Below are 12,116 nucleotides of genomic sequence, written 5' to 3'. Positions count from 1 at the left end.
CGAAGCCCGGGGCCCCCCCCGGAAGGTGCCCGGGAGGACCCGCCTGGGAAGCGAGCCCGGGCTGGGCCGGAACGGAAATGGGCTCCTTGCGCCGGGACGGAGCCTCGCCTCCGCCCGCCGCGGCTCACCCGGGCGGCTTCCCACCCTCCCTCCGGGGGTCCCCGTCTCCGCCGCGCGGCCGCGTCCTCCAGCTCCCTCGGAGAGTCCTCACCACTGCAGCCAGCTCCGAGTTGCTCCCTACTCCTGTGGATTTTCAACCTCAGAACTTGGTGTCCCTGCCTCGGAAAGGACAGGGAAGGGCACCTCCTGTGTGCCAAGTACCCTTCGTTTTCTCCTCCAGAACAGGAGGTCTGCATAGTTTCATGCTCATTTTCAGAGCGGGAAATTCAGGCCTTAGATTAGCAGAGCTGGACCCGGCACGGGAGCCTGCCCGATGCCCAAACTGCTTTACCACTGCCGCGGTCAGCCTGGGCTTTATAATCGGAGGGCTGATGAGGGCTCCCGCGCCCTACAGAGCAAGTCAAGCTCCCCAAAGCAGAGCCCTTCCTGCTCAGTCCCTGTCTTACCTCCCCTGCTCTCCGGCTTCACTGAGGATCCTTTCTGGGGTCTCTCATTTTCCTTAACAGGAATGCTCCTGAGTCCAGACTTCGCTGTTCCTCTACCTGATGACTGCTGGACCGACTCCCCCTCTCTTGCATGACACGCAGGAGCCCCCTTCCCCTTCCCTTAGAATTAGCTACCTGCTTCCCAAACAGGTTATTGGCTTCCTCAGTCCACCTCTTTCTCGTATGTAAAGACGGTTGTGCATGTGATGATTTGGGAGCAGGGCAGGGAACAGTTTGTATACTGCTGCAAGCGGAAAATGTCATCATTGCTGTATTCAAGATGGCTGTACAGAGAAATATGTTGGAAGTACAATGCTTTCAATGAGAAGTGTGTGCCCACCTAAAACCCTCTCTCGCCCACTCATGGAACTTGCACCAGGGTACCGCTCTGGAAACCCTTGTGATCCATTACCCCTGTGTGTTGGACCACCAGAGTGCACAGTTCACAGCCTCTCCCTCCCCATCCCTTCCCCCCGACTGGAGTTCCTCACCAGTGTTCATTCATTCATTCATTTATTCCTTCATTCACTACCTTTGCTGAACCCCACCTCTGTGTCAGGCCTGAGTCAGGTGCTGGGGATATAGTGAAGAAAATCTGCCACAGCCCTGCCCTCCCGGAGTTAAGAGGCAGAATCCAGTGGGAAGGAGGGTGACATCAGCCCTGGATGACTGTAGTTGCCCAGAGCCCTCCTGTGGGCACATCTTATAGACCAGGACACACAGGACCCTCCCCAAACCTGGGAAGATACTAGCTAAGGAGCCCTCAGGTTCACTGAGGAGGGGCCTGAGCAGGGCCAGGCAGGGGAAGGTGGGGTACAAGCCAGACTGAGAATCGCCCTTGGACTCTGGGGAGCAGGCCAAACTTTGCTGAGGAAGGAAGGAAGTGAGCCCTCATCCCTGTGAAGGGGCCCTGGGCAGTGATGAGAATGGAGACCAGAGCAATGGAACAGACAGCTAAGTGAGCTCAGCCACGGACAGAGAGCATTTTGTTGCTTATCACGTATGCTCTCTGAGCCTCCGTTGTCCTGCCTCGGCTGAGGAAACCAAAAGACCAGACAGAATGAGCATCTTGCCCGGGGTCACTGTCCCAAACCCATGGCATTTTCGTTACAGCTGCCTGTCTTCCAGCTTGAGCTAGATCCAGACTCCTGGAGAAACAAGCTCCTCCCCTCTAAACCCTCTCTTCTTCCTTCACCTTGAGCCTGGAAATCCCCAGCCAGGAACCTTATCTGCCTAAGAGCCGGGAGGCTCCGCCCCTGGCTGGTACCGCTCACCCATCTCACCAGGGCCAGAGGCAGGCTCCCTAGGATTCTGGCCCACATTAGCGAGAAGGACGGCTGAGCCTCATTAGCTGGCCCTCGCTGGCCACCATCCATCTCGGGATGCGGCCTAGAAGCCACGTCCAGCCTGACAGCGTCCCCTCCATTCTGCCTCTCACCTGGCTGGTAGACAGAAGGCCGGATGCTGGCGGTGGTGACAACTCGGGGCTTGGGCGCAGGGGCAGCTGGGGCCTCACTGTATGTATGAGTGGCAGGTGCCGGAGAGGTCGCCTTGGCGGGGCTGTAGGCAGAGGCCTGGGGCCTAGAACCAAGGGGGAGGAGTTAGCAGCCAGAAGGACAGCCCCACCCAGGCCCTGGGGCCTGCAACCCTGGCAGGCTGGCTCCCGTGTGTTCAGAAGCCTCTGTGAGGAGGAAGCCTGATGGAATCCATCCTGGGCATTTGCCAGAGGCTGTGAAGGCAAGACCATGAGGGTCTAACTGGGGATGAAGCTGCTTCTTGGGGGCTGAGTCTTCGTGTGTCTGGTTAGAGCCATACAGCCCATTGCTGGTGTCACCATCTCAGGAAAGAGGGGAGAAAACCACCAGCCAGACAGGAAGACGGACAGAAAGCCCTTCACTCCCTGGGGAGAGACTGCCAGGGTGGGGCTGCGGCTGGAGGGGCAGACGCAGGAGGGAAGAGACAGATGGAGGAGGTCCCTCCACCTTCTGACCTCCTGGGGCATGTCACAGCCTCAGACCACTGGCCTCCTCCCTATTCCCTTTTCTGCTGTTGTTGGAGGGAGCCGCCAAGTCCCAGGTTTCTGGGTAAGAGTGATCCAGGGAGGTCACATGGGAAGCCAGGAGACCAGTCCCCCAATACACACACACACACACACACACACACACACACACACACACAGGAGCTTCTCTGCACAGCATTCCTGTTGCCCTCTTCCCACTCAGGTAGCTGCCTTCAAGCCTTTTCCCACTTGTGACCCGGGGACCACGGGACCAAAGCAATGGGGGGAAAGTGCCCCAGTTCGTTGCCCTCAGGAAATGCCGTACTTGGCCTCTCCCCTTGGAGAGCTAAAGGCTCCAAGAACTGGAGTTAAGCAGCATGTTCAACTTTGTCTTATTCAGGGTTTCCCAATGTCATTTGTCAGTGAACAGGGCCCCCCCCCTTTTTTTTTTTTTCATTTAAAGCTAAAGAACACTTTGTTGAATACACCCTTGGTCTCTCCCTGCGTCTTTCGGATCCCGTTCAGGACCACATGTCCACACCCAGGGCAAGTGGGTCATTGATGGGGATGCCACGGAAGTGAGCCCCTGATATATACCCTCCTCCCCCAGTCCAGGGCTTGCAGCCTTCCTTCCAACTGTTCTCCATGGGCCCAAGTGCTGGGCAGAGTCACAGGATAAGGAAGTAACTTCTCCAGAGCTCTGGGAGGGGTGGTCCTGAGCTAGGGACCCATGGACAAGCTCCTGAGTGGATTCAGAAGGGTGTGTAGTGCTGCCCAGACAGTATGGAGGTAGAATGAGCCTCAGACAGCCAGTGTCCCAGACCTGGGGGGTGTGCAGACTTACCGGACCAAGTTATGTTTCTGGTTGGGTGAAGCCATTGTCTCCCCTCCCTGGACCTGCCTGCTTCTCTGATAAACCACAGTGGAATAGGGGCCTCAGTGGAGGAGGAAGAGACAATGTCGAAGGGGTGCCCAGCTTCCACAGCGGTGGGAAAAGGCTGAGGGTCAGAGGGGCTTAGCCAGACTCTCCCACCAGTGGGGGAAGCTTTCCCAGCAACTCAGGAGCTACAGGTCCTTTGTCCAAGATTGGTGTTAGGGGAGGAAGCAGAGGCTTATGACATCCAGTAAGGATTTTGAGGCCAAGAAAGGCTAAGGTGTCCATTTGCCTCCCACTGGCTCCCTCTAGCTCCATCCCACCCTTGGGTAGACAGGGAGGTAGCTGGTGTGGTCCCCTAGCTCCTTCTGCTCTGGCCTGATGCTGGGAGCCCTCCAGGTATCTAATCCAACCTCCACCCAGGCCTCATCTCCCTTTGCAAGGCCAAGAAGGAGAAGTTTGCCTTGTTGAGGGAGGCCTGAGGGCTCTGGGCCACTGAGGACATGGGGCCTGAAGCATAGTTTTGGAGCTTGTCCGTGAGCAGGGCCCCAGCATCTAGAGCTCCTCCATCCAATTGGCAAGGCATCTTCTCACTTAACAACAGAGACATTTCTTACCCTCTTCGAAGTTTCTTCTTGGTGCCCTTAGCTGAAGAGATTCTGGTGTGCAGAGGGGAAGCAACTTGCTAAGTGACCCCAGGAAGCTGGAATAAAACAACCCCCGGAGGCCCAGATGGGGCTCACCCTTGAGGCTTGAGCTGGGCTGGGCAAAGGCTGGGCTTGGCACCACCTAGGTCCTTGTGAAGCCTGGGGGCAGGGGTGCAGCACACAGGTCTGCGGGCCACTCTGCCCACCCTTTATCCTGCCTCAGGCTGCGCCAGGGGCTTATGAACCCTGATCCAGAGAAGTGTGTCCTCTCCAGCAAAACCCTGGGAAGGGAGCATGAGAAACTGGGAAAGCTGGCTGTGACCTCAAACACCAACCTGACAGCTCCATGCAGCCCAGAAAGAGCTAGGCCCATCCGGTCATTACAGCATGCCCCCTGCACCTCCCTACACCTGCATCCTCTGCAAACTGCAACACCCCCTCTCCCCTCTTGCCATCCCCAGCCCTGCCTTTGCGGGTATCCGGAAGGTCAGGTTGAAATGCAGTAACTCATAATACTCGAGAGCATTTTATGTGCTAGGTGATATGTACACGTTTTCTGTCCCAATCCTAAAAAAATAGATGTTGCATTAAACATCTCAGCAGATGAGAAACTGATCTGCAGAGAAATTAAGTCACTTTCTGTAGATTACAGACAGTAAGGGGTGGAGCAGAGATGTACATCCCAGGACATCAGGTACCTCTGGAGTTAGTGTGCTCTCCATCAAGAGCCGAGAGGGTAAAGAGGACAAGCTAGTCGCTAAATATCTGCCCAAATCTGATCCACCTTACCTACCAAGGTCAATGCTGCATCTGCTCCCTCCTCCAGAGGGCCTCCCTTGACTTCCCCAGACCACAAGGACAATTTTCATTCTCCCCCTGATTCTAGTTCCAGGAACACTGACTTAGCACAAAGTCTCTCTTTGTTATCTAACAGCATGTGTGTGTGTGTGTGTGTGTGTGTGTGTGTGTGTGTGTCTGTGTGTGTGTGTACGAGAGAGAGAGAGAGAGAGAGAGAGAGAGAGAAGGGGTGGGTACTAGGGGGCCAGGCAGCATATTCCAGTCTCTGTGCTACACTATACACAGTGTGCTCCCCTGCGGTGACCCCCAGTCTCCCCTTCACTCTTAACACCAGGCAGTGCTAGGTTTGGCTTCCCAAGGACCCCCGGGGTCCTAACCACCTTGCATGGGCCTTTCTGAGGGCTGGATACAGTTGCCGACAGGTGGACCCAGGTTGAGGCCTTTCCTGCCTACCTTCCCTGAGGTCAGGGTCGGCACCTGTGGGCCCGTTACCTTGGACTGTCCGCAGGGCTCGAGGCAGGGGCTACAGCAGAGGCGGTGGCAGCATGGGCAGTGGCTGTGGTCAAGGGTGGCGAGGCCGCACTGGGAGGGGCAGCAGCAGGCAGCTGGGCAGAAGCGGGCAGCAGCGGGGTGGCAGCCTGGCTGGTGCACACTGGAGCATGCTCAATAGGGGTGCTGATGAGGCGGGACCGGAAAAGACAACAGGTCAAGGAGGTCTTCTGCATGGGGCTGTTGGCTGCAGCAGAGGCAGGCTGCGTGGAAATCACCATCTATACTGCAAACCGAGCACGATCTTCCAGTAGGCGTGTTTCCAAGCTCAGGGGAAGAGCCAGCCAGGACCCCAAGAGGGAAGGGCTCAGAGCACTTGGAGGGCCACAAGAACACCGAAAATATGCTCAAGCCCGGTGAGTTTCCACACACACCACTATTTTTGTGTACTTCCTAAGTTTTCTGTCTCTGTGTATATCATAAAAACACAGTGCGGTGGAAAAGTAGATTGAAGTACCAACCAAGTTTCCTCCCCCATCCTGTTTTGCTTTTTCTTTTGCCCTTCCCCATTTAGTCAGAGGCATGCATTGCATTTGAGAAGGAATGATACAAGGCACAAAACAGAGGTAAGATATTTGCACATCAAGGGCTTAGGCTCTGGAGGACCCAGGACACTGAAAGCATTTGGAAGAGGGATGAAATCTACCTGCCAGGGAGACCAAGGTCATCTGAACCAGAAAGGAAGCAATGTGGCATGAAGGATTCAAGGATAGAGGTAGCTGTGCCCCTGTTCTGGATAAATCCTGGGGAAGTAGCAGGATCCCAAGGTCCCTCATGCCCATGGTGAAGGAGCAGACAGACCCAAGACAGGCCAAAGACCCCCCAAGCCATCATCGAGGGTTTCCCACACCCCAGAGTGACATGGACATGGTCCTGAGCACCTGCACATTTGAGAAGCCCTGTAACTGGGAACAAGAGAGGTCATAGCTCTTCCAGTGTAGACCAGCATATCCCCATAGGTTGGGAATATCCCAGCAGATGTCAGCACAGGCAGACCATGACCAAGGACTGAGTGCCCACATGTCCAGCACCCCCTCCACCTTGGCATCCTGTAAGCACTGCATCTCCAAAACCATTCCAGGCGAAGGAAGAGCATCAAAGCCTGGAGTGATGGGATTAGATTTCTGCCATCTGAAAGGCAGGGCAGAGACTAAAAATTAAATTATAGGAAAGCAAAGAAATGCACATTCTTTGCTCATTGGGGTCTTTGGACTAAGATTTGTACTTGCTACAACAGCGGCAGGATATGCAGCGCCTGCAAGTGGAAATGACCTTGCCCGTGCTCTGTAATTTATTTACTGAACTTACACTGCATGCCAGGTATATGTCTTTAATTCCTCACAACAACCCTCTGGTTATCAATTCTGCTTAATAGACGAGGGAACGGAGACTGAGAGAATTCAATCACTCAACCTCCTGGAACTTATTGGCAGTGACAGAAGGATGAGTGAGGTGCCTTGGGATTTGAAGGCTTACCCGGTACTTCAAGTGGCCCCCCATGGAGGAAGAAAGACACTTCTCCTTGCGATTAGTCAAGAAGAATCTTACCCCAACAAAACACGCTCTTATTTGAAAAGAATTCAAATACTAATTTCCCTCTGCGAGTGTTTACCATATGCCAGAACTTGTGCCAAACAACTGGACAAGCTTCACTCCATTTGATCCTTTCAACCTCCCTGAGCGATTCGTATCATGATCCTCATTTTACAGATGAAGAATCTAAGATCCAGAGAGGTTGAATCTGAACCTCTGCTAAACATCATACAGCTGCCAAGAGGCAGAGACGGGCATGAGCCCTAATCATTACAAGGCTTCTCAGTCTTTAATATGAAGACAAATCACCTGGGAATCTTGTTAAACTGCAGCTTCTGGTTCAGTGAGTCTGGGGCAGGCTGAGAATCTACATGTCTAACAAGTTCCCAGGGGTTGCTGCTGCTCGTAGTCCACAGACCACACTTTGAGTAGCAAGGTGCTGCAGAGGTCTGTCCCAGGGAGCCATGCAAGTGGGCCGTGAGCTCTTTACCAAAGCATTGCTGAAGTTCTCTCTTCCATCCAGTGAGGTGCGCGGTAGAGAAGGGCATGAAACAGCGTGAGAGGGTTGGGGAAGAAGAGAACCAGAGACACTGTGAGGTTTTAGGTTGACTGTCTTATGAAAGGGAGTGTCCTTCTTCTCCATTGACTGTGTGGGAAGCATTCAGGGTAGACAGAGCACTGGCCATGTCTTGTCCAGCCCTTTGCCAGCTCGGTGGTTCCGACAGGAAGCCTCAGGGAGCCCAGCTCTCAGGCCTGCAGCAATGCCATGAGACCGCTCACCCACCCTCCATGAAAGAAGCTGGCTTCCGGAAGCCATGCCTGTGAAGCAGCAGCCTCAGCAAAGTGCTGGGCCATGGCGCCAAGCTGGCTCCTCAGACCCTCCTCATGGCAGGGGCAGGTATGGCCTAGGGAGGCTCAGGCCGACATAAAACACCCTGTCTCCTTTTTTGGTTCTCCCTGACCCTGTTGCATGCTTCTAGTGGCTTCTGGGAACTGAAGATACCACTCGGGACAAGAGTGATGAAAATATCTGGACTAGAGACAATACTCTGCAGGAAGTTGGCTTTGCCTGTGCCTTTTGCTCCAATTCTGTGTCAGACCAGCTTACCTGCTGCTCTTCCCTGGGTATAACTCCAAAGGAACACTAGATTCGGTGGGAGGTGGGGGGAGCTGGATGTGGGTCCTAGGAAAATTCATGGTCTAGCATCCTATTTACGGCCGCTGTTGGCAGACACCAAGCAGCCAGGGCCTAGGGGAAATAGGAGCGGCACTGAGGGCATCCTGCAGGATCTTGGGTTCTTGTCCAGGTCCATTCTGGCCCGAAGTTCCACAGGCCCCCAGAAACCCCAAGGAGAGTAGGGAACTTTCTTGGCCCTGGATGCAGTCCTGAAGAGAGTGCCCATGAGATCACTGCCACCTGGTCTATGATTCAACAGCTGCTTCCTGACTCAGCCATAATCCATGTTAAATATTGAAGCAAAAACCAAACCGAACCACCTATACTAAAATGCTCACAGCTGCATGGGAAGGGTATGGCCAGAGGGACAAAAATAGCCTGGCTACGGATCCCCCTTCAGCCCACTCTTCCCTCAACCTGGTTGGCATCAAGGAGACTGTGCCAACCCTGTACCTTTGCTCTGTTGTGATGGCTCTTCATGGAGGAAATGGCAGGGCTTGGTTGATGCTCTTACTGATGGTGACAATATGTACGGAAAGGATGAGGATGGTATTGGTGATGTGCCAGTTCTTGGGTTTTGCGGTCATGAGCTCCGGTTGGAGCTGTGGGTGATGGTGGAGGTATGATTGATCATGCTGGGGGGTGGTTGCCATTATTCAGGTGATGATGCTGTTTGCATTAGTCAAGAAAATGGGATGTGAACGTCTCTGTTGATTGGATGATGGCAGAACACCAGTCAGGGGGCTGGCCTTGAATTTACTCATGCTGCCACCTACCCAGCTGGCATTCCATCTTGCAACCGGATGGCTATTGCTCAGGGAATAGCACTGCTCATATCACTCTGCAGTGAGGCTGTTGCACCGCACAATTCCAGGGGCCCCGTTGTCATTGTAGTCTATGCCAATGACACCCTTCAAGAACAGTGTACGGCGATCCCTACAGGCTGTAGTGTGAATGGTGCCCTACAACCTTCACTAGTTCCACACTGCCTTCAGAATACAATGTCCCTAAGGCTGCCATCCCAGCTCTGCACCACAAACCATAACATCCTCTGCATTCCCTCCATTCCAGCCAAAATGATTAACTTGGGGTTCTGGGCCACCCCTTCTTCTCCTCAGCACCCTTTCTCTCTGCTTAGAGCACCTGTTCAGCCTTCCCTACCTCCACTTGCCCTAATCCTAATGGCTCATGAAGATCAAACACTCAAATGCCTTCTCCCGGGAAGCTTTCTCTGACCCTCACTTGCTGGGGCAGTAAGTGGGGGGCAGTGGGCGGGGGGCAGTGGGCGGGGAGTGCTCCCTGTCTCTGGACTTCACAGGACCAACTTTGCATTGTGATCAGCCACTGTCCACATTGGTCCTTTCTGATTCCTTTGGCACCCACAGCAGTCAGGCATGGTGCCTTGACTAATGCCAGATGAGGAAATCTCTCTGTTTATTCTAGAGGGCTTTATGTAGACCACTGGCCTGGGGCCACACAATGCACTCGTGTCATTGGGAAGACACCAGACAGGCTGGAAAGCAAATGAGGGCCTTCCAGGGCTTCAAGAGGACTCCAATGGGCTGGGGCTGAAGACAGGAGTCTGTGAAGCCACCAGCTCTGACTGGTTGACCCAGGTCCTCCACCAGCCTCAGGATACCCACTGCCTGGGACTTCCCTATCTAGCAGCTCTTGGCCCCACAACCTACCCTTGGGCCTTGGAAGTCCTTAATAAAAGGTCAGCTCAATATGGTGTGCTCCAGGATGCCTAGATGTAAGCAGAAGTCCACAGCAACCCTCCCCTGTTGATGCCCCAGCCAGCCTGCCCTGCCTGGTCCTGACATTGGCCCTGGACTCAGACTGCCAGAGGCAGGAAGAAATGGGAGGCCAAAGTAGAACAGGCTGGTGGGGGATTTGGGGGAGCATCTCAGTGTGGTGGACAGGATAGAGCTCTCTCCCTGGCCATCCCTTTCAGATGGGATTGCCAAGTCCCTAGAAGCCAAAAAGAAAGCCTGTGCCCAGGCGGTGGGAGACGGAGCAGGGCTGGCCCAGTCCAGCTATGCGGATGGCTCAGGAATCCTGAGGGATAGACCTTGGTATCTGCCTTCTGACACTTTCAGCCTGTGGTTCCCCTAATTAGGGGATAGGCTGATGGGTAGACAGGTGGGTGGGGAGGACATGAGCCTGTCAGCTTGGCCCTTCCTAAATGCTCAGGACTAGGACAAGGCCACCAGTGGCTGGGGCTGGGAGCAAGACCAAGCTGGAGGTCTTCCACACCCACCTGCCACCTGAACAAGCCTCTGGCAAGCACATCTTCTGCCTCCTCTCGTCTCGGTCATGGCCTTGGCCCACTGATGACCCCCAGCAGTTCTCTTGTGAACTGCTCTTTAGTCCAGGTGAGCTCCTGCGCTCGCTTCCTGGACTAGGGCTGAGCATGACAGCGCCTTCCTGGGAGAGGGGCTTGCGGCACGATGGTGGGGATGGGGGTGATTTCTGATCAGTAGGGAGGGGTGGCGCAGCCTGCTGGTTGTGGCTGGGTGTGTGCGGGGGGAGGTAGGGGGCTTTCCAGAACCGCTCGTCCCACGCCCACTGCCCTGTGGGAGGCCACAGCTGTCCACCGGGCTGTAGCACAGACTCCCACCCACCATCCGGCCCACCTGAGCTCCACAGCCCGGGTGGGACCCTTGAGTCAGGAGATCCACAGCAGGCAGAGCTGCGCCGGGTCCCAGCCCCAGCGGGCACTGCCCCTGCCCCTTTCCTGGTGGTGCCTGTCGTCTCCCCGTCTCGGAATGCCCCTCTCAAGTGGTATGCACGCAGGCACAGCATGACGGGGGCTGGTTTGGTTCATTTGAAATCCTCTTTATTTCAGAACAAGCATGCTTGTATGTACAGGAGAGAGAACTAGGGAGCCAGCGCACACAGCACAGAGAGGAGAGCACACGCCCAATCTCACCACAGCCAGGAGGGGCCTCTGCCTCATCTACCCTGGGCCTTCCACTTCCTCTGCAGAGAGCCCTGTTCCGGACTGCCCGGGTTCCAGAGGGCAGCGAGGGAGCCAGTGGGGCCGGGGGTCAGCCTCTTCCCGGGACCCTGATCTATAGGTGGCTTGTTTCAGGACAGCACTAGGCTAGGCTGCCTCTCCTAGCAGCTGAGGGGAGTGAGAAATCAACCATGTTCTGTTTCCCTTGGTTCTGGGGTGTGATGCCAGCAAACCCTGCCACGTCCTCTCTGATCTACGGCTAAGGCCCTGGGCAGGGGAGCAGAGGCGGGGGCCACATGGGGGGTGGTAAGGGTTGCACTTGGGGGGGTGGGCAGGAGTGGGTGCAGTGCTGTGTGGGGCTGGGCCTCGGCCGTCAGCTCTGGGGGAGCAGAGAGCAGAACTGCCACAGTTGGCTGTCAAAGGTGCACCCCAGCACCCCTCTACATTCTCAAGCATCACCGTGGAGCTCACATGCCAGATCTGTGTGGGGGGTGGAGGGTGGGGGTCCAGCCTGAGAGGAGTGGGGGGGTTCCACATAGCCTTTTAGCTTTTAACATTAAGGATTTGGGCGGAAAGGCCATGGTGCCAGTTGCGCAATTTGGCAAAACGTGGGCTGTTACGTTCCGTTTCAAACCTTTCCCTGTGGCACGGAGAGAGAGAGACAGAGACAGAGACAGAGAGACAGAGAGAAGAGAGGAGGAAAGAAAGGGGTTAGGGGATGTGTCCCATTCCCCTGTCTGACAGCTCGGGCAGGGGGCATGGGGCAGGTAGGAGTTTGGTTTGGAGAGGCTTTGCCACCCATGGAGTACTTTCCAGATAGTCAGGACTGGTTTGGGGCAAGACCAGAGTCCTGAAGACCAGGACTGAGGGACTGAAGTCCCAGAGCTGAGTGCGTAGGAAGCCATAGAGAAGGGGCCTGGCTAGTGGGCCTGAGGGCAGGCTGGGCAAAGGCCAGGTTGGGGGGGGGGGGTTATG

The 12,116-nt window shown here is 55.3% G+C and overlaps 1 protein-coding gene across 1 annotated transcript in view; it reads right to left on the bottom strand.

The window, feature by feature from the left end:
* LDB3 (LIM domain binding 3) overlaps nucleotides 1-12,116 on the bottom strand; it is a 60,545-nt gene that overhangs the window by 18,167 nt on the left and 30,262 nt on the right. Inside the window, 2 exon segments of the mRNA XM_077746473.1 lie at nucleotides 2,044-2,186; nucleotides 5,416-5,598. Of these exon segments, the coding sequence (XP_077602599.1) occupies nucleotides 2,044-2,186; nucleotides 5,416-5,598 (326 nt within the window).

The sequence above is a fragment of the Crocuta crocuta genome, unplaced genomic scaffold (genome assembly GCF_008692635.1).
Source record: "Crocuta crocuta isolate KB4526 unplaced genomic scaffold, BGI_CrCroc_1.0 scaffold28, whole genome shotgun sequence".
NCBI lineage: Eukaryota > Metazoa > Chordata > Mammalia > Carnivora > Hyaenidae > Crocuta > Crocuta crocuta.
This window is presented reverse-complemented; position numbering and strand designations above follow the sequence as displayed.